The sequence below is a fragment of the Telmatherina bonti genome, assembly GCF_933228915.1.
Source record: "Telmatherina bonti genome assembly, chromosome: 3".
Classification (NCBI taxonomy): Eukaryota; Metazoa; Chordata; class Actinopteri; order Atheriniformes; family Telmatherinidae; genus Telmatherina; species Telmatherina bonti.
In genome coordinates, this window is record NC_136621.1 from 35,079,930 (window position 1) to 35,102,456 (window position 22,527).

The following is a 22,527-nucleotide window of genomic DNA, read 5'->3' on the forward strand; positions in this document are numbered from 1 at the left end:
GCTTTGGAAAATCGCCAAAAAACACGAGGAGAGATGAGAAGTGAAGGCAGCGTGAGCCAAAAAAGATTCTGAAGGACTAAAAGAGGAGGGGGGGATGGGGCGGGGGGATGCCGGAGCAAACTTTCCCTGAAAACTGAACCGTACATAATTTAATTACCTGTTTTACAACCCACTTTGAGAATTGTTTACAAATATGTGTGTCGTGGGAAACTTAGCAATCCTACTTGAATGGCAGTTCTCGGGAAGAAACTGCATCTGCTGCATCAAGTTGTGTCTCTTTGGAGCTCGGCTCATTTTCTTTCCATACGCTCAGTTGGTGAATGGCAACGTGCACCCCTAGAGATCACTGCAAAATGGGGGGAATGGAGGGGGTTTGCATTCAACAAATGGTGCTAGCAGTATGCGCTATGCTAAGGCAGACATAAGCCAATGATTTATTAAAAGTCCTCATCTGGTAGACGTAAATTTGCAGTAACTTTGATGATTTTTTTTTTAAAGATTGTGCAAATAAACCTGCCTGAACATTTCTACCAATTGTTTTGGGTATGTAAAACCTAAACTAAGCGTTTGTTGTAACAGTATTGTTTCAAATTACAACCATTTCACTGTTGTTACATTATTACTACCTTCTTCTTTTTAAAAATTCTACAAAACATTTGTTGTTTATTCTTGTCCAAAACAAATAGAAAAACACAGTGTGAATGTTAAAGGGTTAAACAGACAAGACTTTGACTACACTGTCATATTTCAGCAAACAAGCCTCCTTTTTGAAAAATTGCCTTGATTTAAGGTGACATTTTGGAGATATTTCTTCCCTTAATGTCTATAAAAAACAAATCTCTCACACCAGAACTGTTGACAGCATTGATTTGCTATGTTAACACCTCATGAGATCATTAAAGGCTTAATCTGCAGCATAAATATCAGCGTGTTACAAGATTCAAGCATGATTACAGCTTTCAAGGAATATTTCTGTCTGTTTGAAGTGGAGTTGACACAATATTCATCCAATGGCTTAATGATCAATGATCATGACACTGACAGACTGCAGTATTGATGTAATGTGGATACATTTACCCTGATGCTGTAGTTAGGATCTCAATCAATAAATTAAACATTATTGACTGTAAACCAGGATTGCTTTGCAAATTTTACCAGAAGAAAAGGAAGGAATAAACATTAAGGAACCAAGGCGAACTAGCAGATGACATCGTTCTTTCTTTTTTTAAATGTTGCATTTATAAAATGATATAAACATTGTGATATTGAAGAATTTTAAACAGATTAGACCATCGCTGATGGTTTTTCTCTCATATTGATTAACTGGTCTCTCACACGCACATATGTGCAAAAAGGCCTGAAAAATCCTTAACTAGAAAAACTCTTCATATCACTGCTGTCATGTCCTCAGTAAACACAAGGTTCTTCATTTTAATATCATTGTTTCTAATTTAAAAAAAAAAAAAAAACATGAACTTCCACCACCACCAGTGAAGGAGTATGTTAACTTTTTGTATTTATATTTTCAGTGTGGCTTTCCTATGTATTTAATATGCGCCTTAGCCAAGAACCGCTGAACAGAATTTTGTTGTGCTTTGCATAATGACAATTAAGATTCATGTTTCTAGTCTGTGAGGTCCTCCACCATCTCCACACCACTTTTGGACCATTTGTACTGTCAGTGAAAGGTAGGAACATCTGGAATGCGATACCACCTGGAATAAGGGAACGCATCACTTACAGCACTTTCAAATCCCATCTCAAAAACTGGCTTATTACCAAGCAAACCTGTTCTCACAGCTTGATAGATGCTTTGCTGTGCACAGATATGTGTGCAGCTGTGTGCTGCAAACATCTGCCTTGCTTTTGTGACCTATTCTTGTTGTATATCTTATCATGTGCAGAACATGTTTACTATACACGTGCTGCATTTTTGGATGTACACTTATCCTGTGTGACTGAACAGTAATGGATTGGGTTTTCTCCAGTTCTGAAAACTACATTCCAACCTCATGCACTTGAAATATAAAATTTGACTCATGCACTGTACATAATATTTAGAACAACTGGCTTCTACTTCACTTTTTATTATCTGTACTTGTTATTATACATGTATACATGTATGTGTATGTGTGTGGCCTGTCAGGGTTTAAAAGATATAAATTAGCAGTGATGCTAACTCTAAACACATCTACTTGTATTTTGCTTTTGTTAATTAATGTGTTTAATAAACAAATAAATAGAACAAAATCTTTTTTTGGCCATTTATATTAGTCATGTTGTTGCAATGGAATTTTAAATAGTTTAATAAATGCAATATGAGGGATCTGTAAGGGGTTGGGCCATGTAAACGTCAAGGTATCATCCAACAAACATGCAGAGTCATGACATCCAAGAGCATATTTAATCTTTAAACAACATATTTCTCTGTTACATTGTGAAGTGCTTCTCCAAACACACCCACAGGAGCCAGGTAGTGTAACACGGCGCTACCTGATCCAGCCTGAGCACTTCAGACAGCATGTTGAAAATGCTAAATGCTATCAAAGCTCTCTCTCTCTCTCTCTCTCTCTCTCCTTCAGTCTCTTTCTTCATCTTCGCTGTGTCCCTTCCTCTGTTAGCTGAGCTCTCTAATGACTTTGTATCAGATGCTGTCTATTTTTGCAAGGGGAAACGCTACCCTGACTGACCAATTGTTTATCAGATCAGCATGCGGCTCCTCTCCCTTTGATCTAAAGACGCCGCTCTTTACGGTGACAAATCCTTGAAATAAAACGCACCGTCTTTTCAAGCAGCCTTGCAGTTGCACAGAAGACAAAGACGAAGCTTAAAGACGAGTCTCAAATGAACAAATTGAGAGTGAGAGCATACAGTACAGCGATACGCACTCTTTTCTTGATGCCTGCATGTGCGTGCAGTTGTGTGTGTGTATGTGTGTGTGTGCCTGGTGGGGCATTAAGCAGGTATCAGGTTGTGTTTCCATCTGCTCCAGAGAGGGCTCTGATAGTCCTATTATTTAATCTTCTGGTCATACTAGACGCCAGGCAAGAGCCGTTTAGCCTGACATAATTGAATGCTTCAGTGTGGGAGATCACCTTGGCCGTCTGTGTGAACGGTGGTGCCAGAGCTGGAGACAACGTGAGAAGAAGACTCACAAAGCGTTTGGAACTTCCGCAGAACTTTCCCAACCAGTGAACTCAGTCTGTGAAGGACGTATTTTCAATAGCAAAATCCAGAGTTAAAATACTGTGACGCAGATGTATACAAAGCTAATCTGGACTATTTTATTCCAAAAATTGCCTAAAGAATGCAAAGTTCACACAGGAAGCAATCAATCAAATCTTCGTCCTTCGTCTAACTTCTAGGTGAATTTTACTTCTTGGTAAATGGTGAATGTATGCAAGAGATACATTTAGATTATATTATATTAATGAGATTCTAAAATGAAAGGCATGGTGGCAAATTTGTGGAGGACATTCAGCTTTAAAGGACACCAAACATTTGTCCAGGTACAAAGGGATTGTAAAATTTGGACGTGATGACTGGATGTCTGTGTTTGCAGGAAAGAGTTATCTCTTTACGGTCCTGGTTTCCCATTTATTAGAGGTAAATTTCCAGTGACTTTGATAAATTTCTTTTAAAAATTGAGGAAATAAACCTTTACCAAATGGTTTGGGTATGTAAAATCCACTACTGTTTCAAATTTCAACCATTTAACTGGTGTTTCAATATTATTATTGATTTCCTATTTTTAACATCTCAACTATTTGCTAAAACATTTACTCTGTTCATTCTTGTCCAAAGCAAACAGAAACAAACAAAAAAAAACACAAAAAAAAAAACACTTTTTCTCTTTCCTTTTTGTTAGTTGAATGTTAAGACTTATAACATCTTTGGATGATGGAAGGAAGCCAGAGTACCCAGAGGGAACCCAGGCATACATCGGGAGAAGATGCTACAGAAGATGCACTCTACACCACCATCTGAACCTCAGACGAGGCTCGAACCAGTGACCTGGAACATTTAAACAAAATTTTTTAAAACTGTCAACTTCTGTACAGTCAGCTCTCTATTGCAGTGAAGTCATGATTGTAAATACATTTCTTTCTGATGTTTTATTTCACCATTTAATGTCAGTTTGGTATGTGGATTATTATTAAAAAAAAACAAGATTTTACTTGAAAATTCATGCTGGTTACAAATTTTGAACCGCTCATTATTAATAAATATAATTTCTTCCTAATTTAAAGGCAAAGTTACTTTTAATCTTTGAACGTGGCCTTAAGAAGGAGTTCTCTGAGCTTTGTAAAAGTCTTTTCAGGTTTTCCTTCGTTGCTAGCTGCTTTTTACATTCCATTTTTATTTGGGTTGTGTGTTAAATATTTTGCAATGTTTCAGTGACACTAACTGCACTTAGTTCCTGCTTTTTGGGAATGCATAAATAAAGTTCTGCGCAGTGCTGCATGCTAACCAGTATTCTAAATGAGCATTAGGTTTTAGACAATTACTGGTTAGATGAACACACTTCTGCGAAGTTAAGACGTTAGAAATCAAATAAAGCACCAACTGAGAACGATGGAGTTTAAATCATGTTGTTGTTATAGGAAAGTAATGAGAGATTGGCAGCGCATGAATAGACTCAACGTTCTCCTGAAGTAGATACTGGCATTCTACCTTTGCCTTTGAAAAATAAAAAACCTTTAAGCAAGAATCTGGTGTAAAATCAACATCAAGGACAAAAAGATGTCTTTAATCCGCTAAATCTCCATGTCGATCCTTTTTGCATTTATTATGCAGTGAGCTGTAACCTAGATTTTGGGGGAAAACTGCAATGGTAAAGAAAAACAAAAGCAGCCGGGGCATTTTGTGGACATGTCCTATACATGTTTTAGTCCAGCAAATACAGCCTTTAAGTCATTTGCAGTGTGGCCAAAGGTCACATAAGCATATCCCATTTGTCTTTCTCATCCTTCCTCTTTTGGACTTTCCCAGGCACTGAAGTCATTATGACTTCCCCAGTAAACGTACTCTGGCATCATGTTACCGTGCCCATGTTGTTAAGACTGTGCAGAGAAAAACACTTTTTCCCATATTCAGCTTTAAAGCAGATAATCTATGAAAACTTTAAATGAGATTCCTGTCACTCCGTTTGGTGATGAATTTACATGCTGGCCGCAGCAACGTTACAGGCATGAGATATTTTCATGAGTAAAAGAATGACTGTACTTACTGTAAGGAACACACTCGTATTGGACTTCCAGGTATTTGTATGTGCCTGGGCAGGGATCAGGGAAGACATCAGGGCCAGCCACCACTGCACACTGGGTACGGTTGTTGCATCTACAAGCAGAGACCCGATAAAGCGTAAAACACACATCTATCATCCAAAATGAACTTGTCATTAAAAAGAAAGGAAAAGCAACAAAAAAAAGGCGATCATAAGCTTCATGAAGGATAGATTTATTTTTGGACTGGTGAATCAGAAACCATCAGAGCCAAAACATTCTGCACGAATCCTGAAATTATAATATTTTTATTTTTATTTATTTATTTTTTTTACAAGGTCACGTTTTAAAATTGGAGAACAAACTTGGAAAAATACGGAAGAAAACTGTGATTAGAGAGGGACTAAAATGTCCGTAATGACTTGGATAACTAAATTCAGTCACCTATAAGTGTAGTGACTGCAATACAAACAAAAAGGATCAATAAAATATTTGAAATCACATTTAAAGTTTCACTACTTTACTCTTCCTATTATCTATTTTTCATCAGTGATGTGGCACTTTTGTCAACATTAAAATGGGTCAGACTCGCATGGATTGACAGACTGAAGAACAATCAGCTGCAGCTCAAACTAACAGACACACCAGGCTTGTAAAATTCTCTCCTTTTTTTCTTTTTTGTTTTAGTACTTTTTTAGTAGAAAATGATCATCGGCTATGAATAATTTTACATTTGAAGCATAACTTTGCTCCGCCAGCTCCTTTCCTCAGGCACCTATACTTCCACGCAATCCTCTACTTTCATCCAAACAAGAGTCATCTGTGTTAAAGAACCCTTTATGTTGTAAATGTGGCAGACAATAAGCCCTTATTGGTACTTCTGGAGTGGACATTACAGTAATGGAATCATTGAATTCACTTGTACACAAGGTGGATGGATACTCAAGAGCTGGAGCACAAGGACACTCCTGCTGTGTGTGCGTGTGTCTGTGTGCATGTGTCTGTGCAGCAAGAACAATAACCTATGTCTTTAAGAGTATTTTGACCCAGACTCCAGATAATTAAATCTAATCATCAGGGGGGCCCTCTCCTCTGACACACAAAATGTAAGTATTTTTCACTCTTATTAACACAGGTGATGTAAGGCGGCACGCTGTGTCTATTAAACCTGTCAGCATACGCATTTACGTCCATGTACAGCAGGCCTGCAGCTTTTGAAAATGCATGCATATAATTTATGTTTAATTAAACATGTATGCAGCACTCCTGCATGACCAAAGGCAATTTGTTGGTGTGACCGTATATTATCATGATCGATACATGTTATATAAAATGCTACATCACACTGAGGTGCCTTTTTTAAGTCCATGGCACTTCATGGTTTTTAATGAATTATTCAAATGACATGAATAAAGAATATGTTTTGTACAAGACGAGGGACAAAGCACACGTAAGAAGAGAAGGGCTATTTTAAGAGTGTTGATGAGCTATCTTTTCCGCTCTGGATATTTTCTTTCAATTACTTAATCTGCTCTGGTTTACCCTCTGTACACACCTGTCAAGCAGATGACATTTACATTAAAACAGTCAAAACTCTCCTATTGAGATGTTTTTAATGAGCCATCTAAATCTAATTTTTAAAAGGAAGAAATTTACATAATGAAATATGCATAAGAACTAGCTCCATATTCACTTATAACAGTGACATCGTGTAGATTGCAGGAAGCTACTCACTGTGACATTTATTGATGCCTACTTCTGAGCAGTTTATGGATAGTCAGGTGAGGGGTTATTGGAGTTTAAAAGGCCTAAAAGTGGATGTGTTGCAGTGTCTGTCATATTCTAATAACAATGTACGCTCCTCCTTTCTCCCTCCCTTCTTTTTTCTCGCCTCTGTGCTTTTTAATTTCTTGCCCCGGTGCCTTCATCATCGGTCACCTGTCACCATTGCAACTTGTGGACTGAGGGTGGCACAGAACTGACACGCTGCTACAACTTTGCTCACAGCACCCGCCAATGGACACAAGCTGGCCAACAGTGTTGAATCAGAGGACAAAAAACGTCATTTAATGACCTAGCTTGAAAACCGTCCGCTACTTTTGATGTCATCGCGCTTGCAGATAAATGAGCCAAGCTGACTGTTTCCCTCGTAACCGTGTGCTCAAAGTACTGCCACAGGCACAGGCGTAGCGTTAATTATTTCCAGATCCAGAGTTTAAGCCTGAACACTGACAGCACAAAGGCCCAGAGGCTTTGTAAAAACCACTTGTAACACTAAAGAAGAGGGGATGAAAAATCATCTAAAATACTGCAATTCGAGTGAAAGGGCAGTGAAATAACAAGGTATCAAAAAGTCAAACCCAAGGAGATCAACAAATAAGATAAATACATTACAAATATGAATAAAACCACTCAAATCTTGAATTTGTTTATTGAAATAGCTTTCTCAGTGAAAAATATACTAAACTCTGTGAAAACAACCTCTTGCTAGTGCATGTTAGCTAACAGTGTTGCTAATGCTAAACAAACAAACTCCCACTAGAGCTAAAATATGAGGGGATGTGTGTCTGTTATATGGGATATTTATTAAAATATTGCTTAAGGTTGTGTTGTGAATAAATCCAGAATTTATTTTACACCTTCTCTGAATTCCAACAATTAAAACTGTATATGTGTCGAGCTAAATTTGCTGCCTCCAGCGGATCTCGGTCCATTTGATAGACAAGCACACAACTGCAGGTTAATTTAAAAACAACCATAACAGACTACTATAATACTATACCTCCTGTCTGGTTTTGCTACTTATGAGATTTACCAGTTTAGCTGAGTTTGTAGCTCTGTCCAGTTTTGAAGTAGCTGCTGCATTGATCCCTCATGAAGTAAAACAGTCTGAGGGTGTATTGTTGCTTAATCCCTTTTGCTTGGAACATTACCCTCTCTTTGTACTTTGTGCCATGTCTTTATTCTCTACCTTTTGCCATCAGCTAGACAAACGCCTCTGATGCAGAACACGCAGTGTATCATAACTCAGATCCACCTAATCAATGGTGAAATTTGTTGCTAACTATTAATATCACATGCTTTGGTGTTGTGGAAACACATTGCAGTTCAAATGTGAAAATAGTCATAAAATATGCCAGTAATAGTATTAAAAACAGCTGTTTGGACATGTTAAAGGTTAAAACTTCAATACTGATTTAAAAAGATTTGATACAAGGTGTAGACATGGATGATAATGTAACTATCTGTGTGAATGAATGTTTATGCATATTTCTGCTTTATATCACTGCAAAAACTGCTTCATGGTTGAGTTATAATTCACTGAAGGTTTTTTTTGACTAAATAAAAGGTAGAGAGCAAAGATTCGACAATCCCTTGTGTGCTATATCTTTCCCCAATCACTCCCTCTTTCTGTCTATTTTTGTCTGCAGTACCTTTCTTTTTCTTCTCCCCACACTCTCTAAGCCAAGATAGAAAAAAAAAAAAAACCCACTTTTTTTTTCTGCCTCTGTCTCCATCCTTCCCGCCGAGGAATTATTCCTCTCCATTTGTCTCCGGTTCCAACTGTCATTTTTTCTGTCTGTTTTTCTGTCTTTAAACCCATTTAGCTGCAATTTCCGAAGTCACACCCAGATATATGTGGTAGGACTCTTATTGCTGACTTGTTCTCTCTCTTTCTGTCCTCTCTCACTCCTTAATACTTTTCTCATCCCTGCCTCCCTCAGGGCGTCATCTCCAGCCTTCCCTCTGTTTCTCCTTCAATCCCCCCATCTTCAGTAAAGCCCACACTGACGTCACCGCTCCGTCTGAGCCAGTGCCTGACTCAGATCCAAAAAAGACTCCCTCATGTCCCCAGTACCTCCATCTCCTCTTTTTTTAAATATTGCTCTCATTTCCTTCTCTCCATGAGCTCTCTGCATTGTGACCCATGATTAATATAAATCCATAACACACACACACACACACACACACCTTTCCATCCTGTTCTATTTATTGATTTCTTTTAAATTAGCAGGACCGCATCAAAACAAAGCAGTGGACACCGTCTTGCCTGCTGGTCTTGCTCTCTTGCAACGTGCGACACACACACACACACACACACACACACAGACACGCCTGTAGACAAACAAACCATTCACTAACAAAGCCAAGCTGTGGCAGGCAGAGGAACAGAAAGCTCAGTGACTGCAGTGCCGTTGATGTTTTTCACTTTGTTTGGGAGAGAACTCCCTTCACTTCAGCTCTGCCTCTCCGTTTCAGTCGTTCACATGAATGTAACCGACTGACTCGGTGAGGCTGGTGCCGGCTAATGGGGCATATGTGCGACAGTGCTGATGCATATGTGGGAGCGTGTGCATGCAGGCTAACAGGTGTAAAACAGAATAAATATTTGAGTGCGTATGTGTGTGTGTGTGTGTGTGTGTGTGTGAGACAGCCCACACATGTGGGTATGCTTGAATGCAGATGTGTTAAAGATCTATAATTACAGAACAAGTGAGAAGTGAGAACTAATCCTGAAGAATTGAAGCAATTCCTCAGAGTGACACATAAAGCCTCGGCAAGGTCTCTTGGATTCAACATTTAAATTTATTCAGACCAGTCCTGAGGCCTTTTATCCCTGATTTTACATGAACATGTTCAACACATAAAAACTATGTGGAATAGTGTCTGGTTCCAGAAAAACTAGTCACCTCACACACACTATGATCGTTTCTACTGTCGCAGTAGCAGATAACCAACTCCAGCCAGGTTTATTAATCTTCCATATCTGGTTTGATCAAAGCTCTTTGAGTACAGATAACTCATTGTCATGTTCACAGAACCAATTTGGGATTGTTTGACATGGTGCATTAAACTACTGGAAGTAAACATCACAAGATAGGTGGACTGTGATCTAAAAGATGTGGACATTGTTAGTCACAATACTCAGGAAGGATGTGGTGTTTACACCATGCTAAACTGGCACAAAATATCCCCCACATGAGTAGGATTTGCTTTCTTTTGCATTTTCTCTCTGGGACAAATAAAGTTTTTTTTCATTTCATTCAATTTATTTCATACAATACAGGCACCCGTCTGAACTGCTGGACTGTTGCTGTAACTGTTGTTGTTTGCACCAATTTTTTACGCATTTCAGTGTTGCAGCTTAAATGGAGCCTCATCAGACCAGATAAGTTTTTCTCGCCTTCTGTTGTACAGTTTTGATGAACCTGTGCACATTGCAGCTCTAGTTTCCCTTATAGCTGGCAGCCATGGCATCCGACGCAGCTGTGACCCAACGGCTTCAAGGTTCGCTGGTGGCATTCTGCATACCTTGATTGTTACAAGTGGCTATTTGAGTAACTTTTGCCTTTATATCATTTCTAACTAATCTACGCATCTCTCAAGAGTTTCTCATCCAGGTATGGTGCTACACTAAATTAACCATGAAAACAAATTTTAGCTCTTTGCAAGAAATGACCTCACCTGAGCCCTTCAGTAGAACAAGCATAATTGGTTGCATGGATGCATCTGAAGACATCAATTTGCTAGAGCTCAGCAGACATATTAGTTAAATGATGTCCCTTATATAACATTAAAGACAGTCGCCATAAAAAAAAAACAAAACCTTTACAGTTTCAATAAAAGGTGAAGAGAAAAAGTAATACCAATTCTAATAGCCTTCTGTTATAGATTTTTTACTGTCCTCTCCACCCCTGCAACAGCGCCATCATCATCCTTTGCAATTTTAAGCACTCAGATTTACCTGCCTTGAGTGCCTTATTGTTAATTTTATTTTACTTTATTTTATGCATCAACTTTTCAGCACCATCACCATGTTTTGTGGTGTTTTTGTTCTCGGCTGTGCGACCAGGCACATCCCAGTCATACGAAGGTGTTGAGTGTCTGACTCATTGACAGAACCACTGTGTGCTTAAAAAAAAAAAAAAAAATCTGACAAAAATAAACAACAAACAACCTGACACAAGACCTGAGATGCATCTGGTCCTTCAGACAGCTAACTACTGTTTGCTGAGGCCCTATCAAATGGCGCCCACTGAGGAGCAGCTGGCAAGAAGTCATTCTTAAGGAAGACAAACGGGAAGAAAAGGCTGAGGTATGTCAAATGACACAAGAACTGGACTGAAAATCAGTGGCAATCAATCTAATGGAGTGAGGACCCCTCCCCAGAGCTCACATCTCAACATTACTGAAACAATGTAGGATCATCTTGGCAGAGAACAAAACAAAAAGCAGGAAACATTCAATGTAGAGCTTTGAAACGTCCTTCAGGAAGAACTTTCCCTAAAGGGTGTCTTTAGACTTTTAAACAGTTCTGGATATTAAGAAGGATTAAAGCTCCTGCAAAACTGCACAGTAACAGCTTAATGTATGACTTGGGAAGGACAGTCGTTTCATTTCTTTTAATTCTGCATGTTAATGTTGTCGACTGACATATGATTTTATCAACACAATCAGTCAAGCTTTAGGAAATCTTTATTTGACTAAAGCTTCGATGGTCAAAGTTGAGAAATTTAAACAATCATTGACGTCATTGAGTATGTTCACACAATAATTGCTTATCATTGCAAAGAGAAAGGAGTAATAAAAGCAGTGTGGGTTGACTGCAACCTAACGTCCACACCGGGGGTTCTGCATTGTTTGAACTCATAATGTGGCTGAAACAATCTTTTTTTCCCCCATGCACAATTCCTGGAAAAGGAGCAGCTATACAACACTGAATACTCCCACAAAGTGACTCATTTCATATTAGGAATGTGATCCACGCAGTCAAATAACATTTGGAAAGCCTGGAAGAGCTTAGTGATCATTTTATTTTATCATATTTATGTGTGAAGGGAGCACACAGGAAGTCTGGCAGGTTGGAGAGGAGAACCCATGGACCACTCTATCCCAGCTAGAGTAAAGTAGGATTTTGATGCACATGCATAAGGAAAAAAATGATAATAAATAAATAAATAAAGGCAACTTACAAAAACATGCTATTTTAGGAAAAGCCATCAATGAGTGTGGCGCTACACCTCTCTGAAAATCAATGTCATTCAGGTGTCCAAATTCTTACTTTCCCGACTCTATCGAGCATCTTTTCCTGTTCTCCCACAATGCTGGAATTCTATTCATAGACATTGAAAAAGACTGCATATTCATGAACTTAAATGCTAATCTCTGGAGCATTGATGAAATAACACATTTCATCAATGCCTTTCTGAGCATCGTTTGGCATCTTCTCTAACACCAGCGGGAACATCTATGGTTCAGAATCCTGAGAAATCTCTTGGTAGAATTCCCTCGGAGAGTTGTGCAACGTTCGGGAATGCGCAATATGGACTCGCTGTGCGAACGCCACTGCCTTTTTCTCGCTTTTCCCCTCATACTGTGAAATAACTTGCAGAAAAACAAAAGGGAAAAAATAATGTTTCTGCTTTAGACAGCTGCACTTTTACATAAAGTCATAGTGAAGAATTATCCGTGGGGTTGTGCGTGGAGATGTTTCAGCATGCACTGAGATGAGCTGCAACAAGGAAACGAGTGAAAACTAGAAGAGTTAATGTCAGTGTAGTGTGATAAAGCATATCGTGTTTGCCTGATGGCTGCGTTCACCTTCTCTTTAATCAAGAATACATTAGCGATAGTGTGTGTATGTGTGTGTATCCCGTATAATTTGTCCACTGTTTGCTGTCCTTTCATTTTGCTGCGTTCATTTTGAGATAAATTGTTTCACAAACAATTAAACACTACTAGAAAGAACATTATGGCTGCATAATACCATTATGGATTACACTGCATGAATATCAAAAGGTATGTAATAAAACTGGATGAATACAGTACTGTAACTAGCGCCCCCAAATATTTCCTAGTTAAAGAAAATGAAAAGGAAAAAAAAATGATAAGCTTGTCTCACATTCATCAAAGAAACGCAACTGAAATCCCAAAACTGGGTGAAATGAAACAGTGACAGTTAAGCAGCTGGGAAAATATGAAATAAAGGACTTTATGACCATAATGGAGGATAAAAAAAATGGGGAAAGAAGTTTTTTTTCAGGGTTCTTTGTCCTGCGGGAGCTCAGGAAACCCATTTGACAGCAGTCACAGCACAGTTACATCTTGCTATAGGATAAAAAGCCACTCTCCCTCTCTCTCATAAAGACACCACACATGAGATTCCTCTGCTGCTGGCCTCATTTCTGCTTTATTAGTCCGCTGCTATGGTTATACACACATGTACAGAGGGGATGTTTGGCGATGGACAATAGGAGGAATAGATCTGGATGGTGGATAGGTTGCAGAGATAGAGCAGAAACTGTGGAGGGATGCAGAGGAGCAGGAATGTAGCAAATAATTGAAAGATTGATGCAGGGATTGTGATTGACAGAGGTAAGAGCCAGGGAGCAAAACTCAGGTGTCTAGGTGTTTGTGTGAGTCTGTGTATCTGTCTTCCATGGGGTATACTAAGGCAGATGCATCGCATCCTGCAGCAAAACCACCACACCTCACTGATGAAGTAGTGACAGATCTGTCTCAGTCTTTGTCTTCTCCCCTACCACACACATGCACACACACCCAAACACCAATGCACACTCTATTGAGGTCCCTGAATGTGTTTCTGTCAACTCCGGAGTAGCCTATCAGACAAGCCACAGGTAAAATGATGTTTTTTTGTTGTTTTTTTTTTTGGTTTTGTTTCGTGTTTTAGTTTTTTTTCTGTCTGCTAGGAAAACTTTGAAACGTGTTACATTATTGATATTTGGCTGGAGGATGCTGTCCTCCAATAATATATATATTTTTTTTTTGCTACACAAAATGCATTGTATGCAGGGAAACGTATATGTGTGTTTACCATGAATACTGCAAGCCCTGTGTCAAACACGGCCTCATTTCCTGTAAGTCTCATGCATGACAGCATACATTCTGAAGGATGTCCGTGACAGAAAGCGTCATGATAAAAAACTAGTCAAGTCAAGTGAACACAACGGTCCGATCCATCCAACCACGCTCAGGTCATTGGAGCGAACCGCTGAATCGCTTCTGTGTATTAAAGATGTTTCCAAAAGTTAGGTGCAGTAGTCAAAAGCTTCCTTTCTGCATGCAGAGGACCATTTGTATGCAAATGGGGAAACAGAGCATTTTTCTCTGTGATCTGCATAATACCTGCGATATTGTTAAGATAACGTGACAACACGATGCGATTTCGAGATGCTTGATGGAATGTTTTTCAACACTTGGTGAAAATGAGACTAATATAAATGTTAACTGGAGATAAAGCGGCTGTGTAATGCGTAATCCACACCGTAATAATGACCTTTTTTTTTAATATAATATGTCATAACATTTTTTTTTTTTTTTTTTTGTGGGATAACAAACCTTTTTAAAAAATGAGGCTACTTAATAATCATTAAATATCTTATCTTACACAAAGGCAAACACGATCTTAGGGTAACGTGTGGATAGCGTGCCACTTCAGGGACATTTACACTTATTTTAAGCTTTTTTTTCATGGGATTTTTTCCCCATTAAAACAATCCATCAAATAGTTTCAGTTAAGTGCGGGGCAGAGTGTCATCCTCTCTCCGTACAAAGCGTGTAGTGCCGAAAGTAACAAAGAAAAGAGACAAAAAAAACAGACCCATAATAACACATGACATGACTCCGTGTGCTATAACTACACTTTTTTTTTATCAACTGGGCTGCAAAGGCACATAAATAACACACAAACACTTCTTCCCTCTATCCTTCTGGCAGGCTGACAGCCAAGTACAGCTTTTGAGCTCCACCATCTCCACTGGTAACCATGGCAACTTCCACATCGTCCAATTCCAGGACACACTCAGGGAGTCTTCCTCCTTATTCCATCAAGAAACATTCCTTCCCTGATATCCCAGTGCTGGTCTATGCCTCACGCTTGCCTGTGGATTTCATTATGCGCAGTAACACACACACACACACACACACACACACATCCTCCCTGGTTTAAACCTAACTACCTGCTAAATGCAAACTCTAAAACATATCTAAAGATATGTGGCTTATTTTTACAGATGGATTGTTCTTTATGATTGACAACAAACAGTGTTTCTACTTGGTGGCAAAGGGAGACAGCGAGAAGGAAAGAGGGAGACGGACTTGGAGGATTCAGTCATCCCCGCCTGATGAAGCACAAAGAAATCGGAAAGTTGCAGCGGGGTGGGAGAGCGGTCGGTGGTGCTGGGGGAAGGAAAGCTTGTGTCCTGGTTTGGATTTGCACTTCGGTGTCAGTGTCAAAGTATCAAGTCAGTCAGGTAGTCAATCACTGTCTACATGCCAGCATGTCTGAGACACCGATTCACGCTCTTGTCTCTGGACGTGACACACTTGTGTGCATGTGTGTTCGAGAGACAAAGTGTGCAGTGTCTGGGTCAGTCTCAAGCCTTTCTCAGGCAGCCATGTAGCTTAGCTGCTCAGTGAAGCATGATAACTAAGGTTAGCAGAGCGGCGGTGACAGGAGAGCAGGGTCAGACTCTGACATGTGGAAATACAGAGGTTGTGGAGAAATACTCACACATATGCACACACAGTTGTCAGTCAGGGTGAATTCATATTAGTTCAGCTGTGGGAACTGAATGCATGAGGGGTAATTACATCACTGATATGATTAGGAAGCCATAAACAATATTCCCAACATCTTAAGGAAATCATTTATATGTTGCCAGAATCTATTTTTAAGTATGTTCTCACTTCTATGCATCTATCTTTGTGTGTGTTTGTGTGGATGTATGTGTGTGTGTGTGTGTGTGTGTGTGTGGGCCCTAATTACTGCACTGAACAAGGGTGACAGTTGGGCCCCCAGGGTGCTGCAGGGCATCTCCTGTAGCCGTAGTGACTGTGTGAGGGTGGCAGCGCGCGCACACACACCATTACACACATACACACACACACATTAAGTAGGACATTTCTAGATATGACCTCATTCAGTGGGAAGCCGGATAGTTAATGGAGGCAAGACGGAGGAAGGGTGAGCAAGAAAGAAAAAGTCAGCGATTGATACGCTAACAAGATTCTCTTGTTAGTATCCTGGTGAGTCCACCTCGGGAAGACATCACACACATGCGCACACACATCACAGCCTCAGAGTGAAGCTTCAATTTAGCAGACAGCATTGTTTTTTGTGCTTAGAGTCGCTGGGGTGGAATAATCATGAAAAGTGTGGGATTTATGTAAGGTTTTAAGCATTTATTTATGTGTCATTAGTCGCTGTGTGTCTCTCATCTTCTCCTGTCTTTACAGAGATGGATTAGACTGAAATGGAGAAGACAGATGAAGTGTAGAAGTGGCTGAAAAAATTGCCAGACTGCATGACATAGTTCACTAGTTACACAGACTCGGGCTGCGGGACACAGCTAACACTAGATTGCAGCCTGTGATCCTAGTGGTTTTCTATAATTCAGAGAGAATCAGAAGGGAAAAGAAAAAGAAGAAGAAGAAGAAGAAAGGAAAAAAAAAAAACTTCAGAGGGTTCTTTACAGTCTCCCGTGCGGATGGTTCAAACGCTGCCAGTGCATGCTAACTAACACACACGCACACGCGCATTCAGAAGCATACAACTGTGTGTGTATTTTTTTTTTTAAAATACGCACACAGACGCATGGCTGCCATATGTATGTGCACAAATGCATTCATATACTCGCACACGGGGCTTTGAACTCTGTGGCTCAGTTCGAGGGAGGCAAGCCGTCGGAACAACTTGACCAAACTTAAGAGTACCGAAGTGCGTATTTGTGTGTTTGCGAGCCTTTTTGTGTCTTTCTTCCTGCATGCTTGCAGGGCTGTTGTGTTCAGGCATGACTTTACAGCAATAGTGTGCCTAAAGCTGGTTCCTCTGGGCCGCTGGAGGTTTCATTTAGAGGCTTGAGGTGTCTTACCATCAACCAGAGTACATGAGGTCAATATATCAATATAGGCATGAAATATAGAATATCATATAAAGTAGAGGAAAATGGCTGCAGTCCATAAGCTTATGCAATTCAGCTTCAATCCCACCTTTCCCCAGTGCTGGGTGGAAAAAAGCTTATAGAATGAAAAAAAAAACAACAAACCAGGAAAGGAGGTTAAAGCTAAACCAGATGGCAAGGGAGGAAGGAGAAGTGACAGTGAGGGTGAGAAATAAGGGGGTGAGAAGCAATTTGAGGAATGGGGATTGGGAAAAAAAACTGGAAATGGAGTGACAAAAAAATTGAGATATCATGAGGTTGACAGACAGCAGAATAATAAATGAGGCATGCTGATATTTAACACTTCCAAAAGCAAAGAAAGGAGAGGAGAACAAAGGAAGAGAGAGAACAAGTCCTCACCCATATTTTTTTTCGCCAAAGCAGTTTCTCCCCCCTTGTGTGTTGAGGGGCTTCTTTGGAAGGGATGGAAAGAGACAGGGAATAAGAGCAACTGAGAGGGAAGGACAGGAGCGGGAGAGAAAGGAGGAGGGCAAACAAAGTGACAAGGTGGAAGGGGCGGTATGGAGGTGGCGGGGGAAAGTCTGTTTGAAGTCCAGAAGTAATTTTCTGACACGATAGCTGAGGTAGAGGTAGCAAACCAGCGTCTGTTTGCCTGTGCGCTGTCCACACATTCTTCAGGCTGTCCACCCTTTCAGCCTCGAGTATTCGTGTGTGTGGGATTAAGAGGGAGATTGAGAAACAGAGTGAGCTGAAAGGTAGAGGGTCCATGAAGCACTCAAGTACCGGTAAGGGCCAGGGAGCGGAATGTGAAGCATCTCTGTAGAAGCTATAAAGTCATTTAACGCGAATGGATCACTATTAACTTGGAGGGAGATCGAGATTTTGACTTGTAGCACTTTGTGCAGAAGGAAACAGCTGCTTAATGTAACCACATGCTGACTGTATCCATCATTTGCAGCGTGGAAAAGTGAAATACACATGCAGAGGAGAGAAAATGCACTCTATTACAATGATAAGGTTTCATGTGGATGGATGGATGGATGGATGGATAGATGATAGATAGATAGATAGATAGATAGATAGATAGATGGATGGATGGATGGATGGATGGATGGATGGATGGATGGATGGATGGATGGATGGATAGATAGATAGATAGATAGATAGATAGATAGATAGATAGATAGATAGATAGATAGATAGATAGATAGATAGATAGATAGATGGATGGATGGATGGATGGATGGATGGATGGATGGATGGATGGATAGAAATTTTATTAAAATAAATATTTTAAGGCCATTTTCTAAGAAGATGAAATCCATCATTCTACAGTAAGAAATATTATTTAAAGTAAAAATTTAAGACATTTGAGAAATCTTCTGAAAGGTGAACGTCCATCAAGTTCACCAGATCATTTATGTAAATTGTATGTAAAATTTGAGCTGTCTAAAGTAAACAATCTAACTATCTGTAGTTTGTCTGGAAGGGCTGCCAGGAAAAGGGTTTTTGCAGCGCAGTCTAAATTAGCTAAATTCCATCTGAACTGATCTTTTGGAACACTGTCTTTTGCATAGAGTCAAAGTTGATACATTTCAGCATAATGTACAATGATTTGTTTAGCAAAAAGTCATTGAGATAAACATTTTATACCTACTACTGAACACAGAGGTGGAAGGGTCATGATGTGGACATGTTACGGAGCCACAGGACCTGGACACCTTGCAGTCACATGAGTTGGCCATAAACGTTTTTTGCATGTCAAGAGTTAAATGTGAAGCTGTTTTTCTGAGAACTGCAGCTAACTGAAACAAAACTATGATTCCTTATCCCCTATGATTTTACAAAAGCACATCTAAAAGCCAGAGGTTTGCCACCCTGAAGTGAAAGCCTGGACCAGAATTAGTGAAACAAAATTTAATCAGCATGGTCTGATGACTGCTGCTGAACGCTGAATGGAAGCTGTGGCAAGGCCTTTGATTTAATGCATTTTTTTGTAAAGATGCACAATCATGTGAGAGATGCAACAATTACTTCACGTTATTACTGTCACACGGGATCCCAGCTGGGTGAACTCACTTTGTCAAACACTCAGTTTTTCTTCAATAAATCATGACACTGTGTAATATGTTGTGTGTTGTTTATTTGAGGTTGTGTTTACATTTTAATATCTAAAGAGGGGTCAATAATTTTATTTAATGTCCTCGTAGAGTCATACTTAGAATTTAAAGAGGGTGTACTAAACCAGAAAAATAAAAATAGGGCAATTTAAGGTTGCACTTGAAGAGGTTTGTGGCGTTTAATTTAGCATCAAAGACAAAATTTTAAAAAGGAAAAAGTTTCGCAAGAATCTTCAGAAGCCATAATGAAATATTGGTGTTCAGGTTCAAAACCTGATAAAAACAGAGTGAGTCACTGAACTGAGACCAGTATATCACTAAAACAGATTAAGCATAACTCTCATGGCCACGGCTTCATTTCCCCTTCAACCCAGTGCATCCCAGTGGGGAGATAATCTGGGAAATGCAGCGGTATCAGGTCCTTTCTAGGTTGCCTGAGAAGCCTTGTGAGACCCTCTGGAGATATGAAGCTTTGATATCAGGACCAATTATGTGCTACGAGCACACACACACACGCACGCACACGTACGAACAAACACATGCACATGTCTAGAAAACACAAATTCTGCACACACAAACATACACTCTTTCTGGCCTTGGAGTGTGGTAGAAAGCAAAACAAAGAGAGAATGTGATACTGGGGAAACACTGGGCAGGCAGAACATGTTCCGATTTTATCAAGCAGCTGAGCTGAGCATGAAAGACGGACACCATACAGATATTGAGGGAAAGATAGATTGGAAACCAGAAAGGCCAAACCAGACTGTAAAAAGGAATTTGTGAGTAGTGTGTGAGAAAAGAAAAAGGGGGAAAAAAAACACTTTGGTGTGTGTTAACAAGTACACAAAGACAAAAACATGGTGTGTGAACGTCTGCATTTCTTTAACACAGTTGTTAAGAAATGCAGTTGATAAAAAAGAAGAAAAAAGAAAAGAAGAAGAAACAATAAGAAAACTGGCTGTGTGCACGAGCACATTCAAGCTCCATTACACACTGCGCCATACGGCATTGTGTGCATCACAACCTCTTTAAAAGCATACACACTTTTGCTGAAAATATATGTGATAAACAGTTGTTTCTAGGCTGAGTCACCTCCACAGAGGATCCCTCAAGATTAAGTTTGGCCTCTGGCTCTGCTAATTGGAGCTTAAAGTCTGGTGCAGCCCCTGGCAGTGTAATGCTGTGTGTGGAGCATTCTTCGTGTGCGTGCGTGTGTGCCTGCGTATAAATTATGGATGGAAGCGGCTGTAGGAGAGTGGCCACACAAGCTGCTGCAGCCACAGCATTTAGACAGAAACAGAGTGAGAGACCGAGCCAGTCCAAAAGCATCGCAATCACAATGCCGCCACATGTCAGAGGCAGGTGGTTTGATAGAGAAGCAGAAGACGGAGCAGAAGACGGAACCATGACGGCAACATTAAACACTGGAGAGAAACAACAGGAGGACAGAATGTAGCAGCAGGAAGAAGCGTTCAGAGTCAGGGCAACACATGAACTGAGAAATCCGGATCCTAATGGTGACATAAATTAATTATTTATGCCCAGATTTTCTAATTACAGAGATCCATGCTTAATCATTGCTATCCTAGTCCTGTTCATATTTTCCAGTTCGTCACGACCAAAATACCACTTTTAAAATTTTAGTCCTGTAGCAAATTAACGCCAGTCAAACACTGCAGAAAGAACCAACGTTTGCAAGCAGATTAAGAAACTGTAGGTCATCTTTTCATCTGGAAAATCAGTTTGAAATAAACACTGACGCAAAGCTAAGAGTATGTTTGTTCTGACAATCAGACACTCAATCAGACACAAGCGCATCTGATGCTGCAACAAATCAGCAAATGACGCTGCAACACATTTTGCCGGTTATGTTTGGTTTTTTTTGTTAAGGTGAGCAAAAACACTTCATTTTAAGCACTGATCAAATTTAAGATACTGTTTCCATAAATTCTTATCTGGAAAATATTCTGACTCTCAGTTCTGGTGTGTTTTCTGTCAGTTTATGTAAATCAGACAAATTTACATATCAGAGCTGAATTAGATCATAGCTCAGGTATGTATGCAAATATAAAATTACTTGACCGTGTCTGATGCAAATAATGAAAATAAAACAGTACTTTATTGTAATCCTAAAGGCCAAAGCACTGACATACTGACATATTTATATATATATATATATATATATATATATATATATATACATATATATATATATATATATATATATATATATATATATATATATATATATATATATATGTATACATATATATATATATATCAGTTATGTATATACTGCATAAATATATATACATATATATATATATATATATAAATATATATATATATATACATATATATATATGCAGTATATACATAACCGAGTATATTAAGATTTTTTAAACGGTGCTGTAATCTCAAATTATTTTAAAGACATGCTCAAATTAGATTGGCTGTTTCAGTAATCAAACTATAATAGTGTAATTTATTGATGAAAATGGGGAATTGTGATGGTGTGGTGGCTGGGAGATGTTACATAACTTTGACGCCATGTGTCCTTTATATTAATTTAATTTAAAACAATTTACTTCAACTTTCAGTTCACATTAAATTGAAAATAAAATGTGAAGTTTTAAAACTTTCTCTACAGGTTATAAACTGGACATTTAAATATTTCAGACGTAGCGGAATCTTTTAGACTAGAAGCATTTTCTCGCTCCACCATATTAAAACTTCTGTTAGCGCTCTAATTTAGCTTAAGATTGTAAATATCACCCACCATCTATAAAAGTATTTCAATCATATTTCACTATAAAAAAGACCTGGATTTAAGATGAAATCCCTGGATGTATTGGTATGACATAACACACTGCTCTTCCTTAAATATGCAACATTCCCAAAGACAGTTTTCCAAAGACCAAGGCCGGTGCCTCGGACATTATGACACTTCATTCCTGTTTAGCCATTGTATTTAAAAAGGTTGATTGTAATAGAAACAATGTGTAAATTCTAAATTAAGGCCCTTGAAGACACGACCAATTCAACTCAATTTGCTGTTTCATTTTCAGATGCTGGGCTGCACGGTGGCGCAGTGGTTAGCACTGTGGCCTCACAGCAAGAAGGTCACTGGTTCGATCCTTGGCTGGTTTGGTCAGTGGCCTTTCTGTGTGGAGTTTGCATGTTCTCCCCGTGTATGTGTGGGTTCTCCCAGGATACTCCAGCTTCCTCCCACCATCCAAAGACATGCATGATAGG

At 39.3% G+C, this 22,527-nt stretch overlaps 1 protein-coding gene across 1 annotated transcript in view; it reads right to left on the reverse strand.

Moving 5' to 3' along the window:
- The window catches only part of adgrl3.1 (adhesion G protein-coupled receptor L3.1), a gene marked incomplete at its 5' end in the record, with an annotated part of 102,975 nt that overhangs the window by 70,967 nt on the left and 9,481 nt on the right, over window positions 1–22,527 (reverse strand). Inside the window, one exon of the mRNA XM_079264596.1 lies at window positions 5,231–5,340. Coding sequence (XP_079120722.1) covers window positions 5,231–5,340 — 110 coding nt within the window. The remainder of the gene's footprint in view (window positions 1–5,230; window positions 5,341–22,527) is intronic.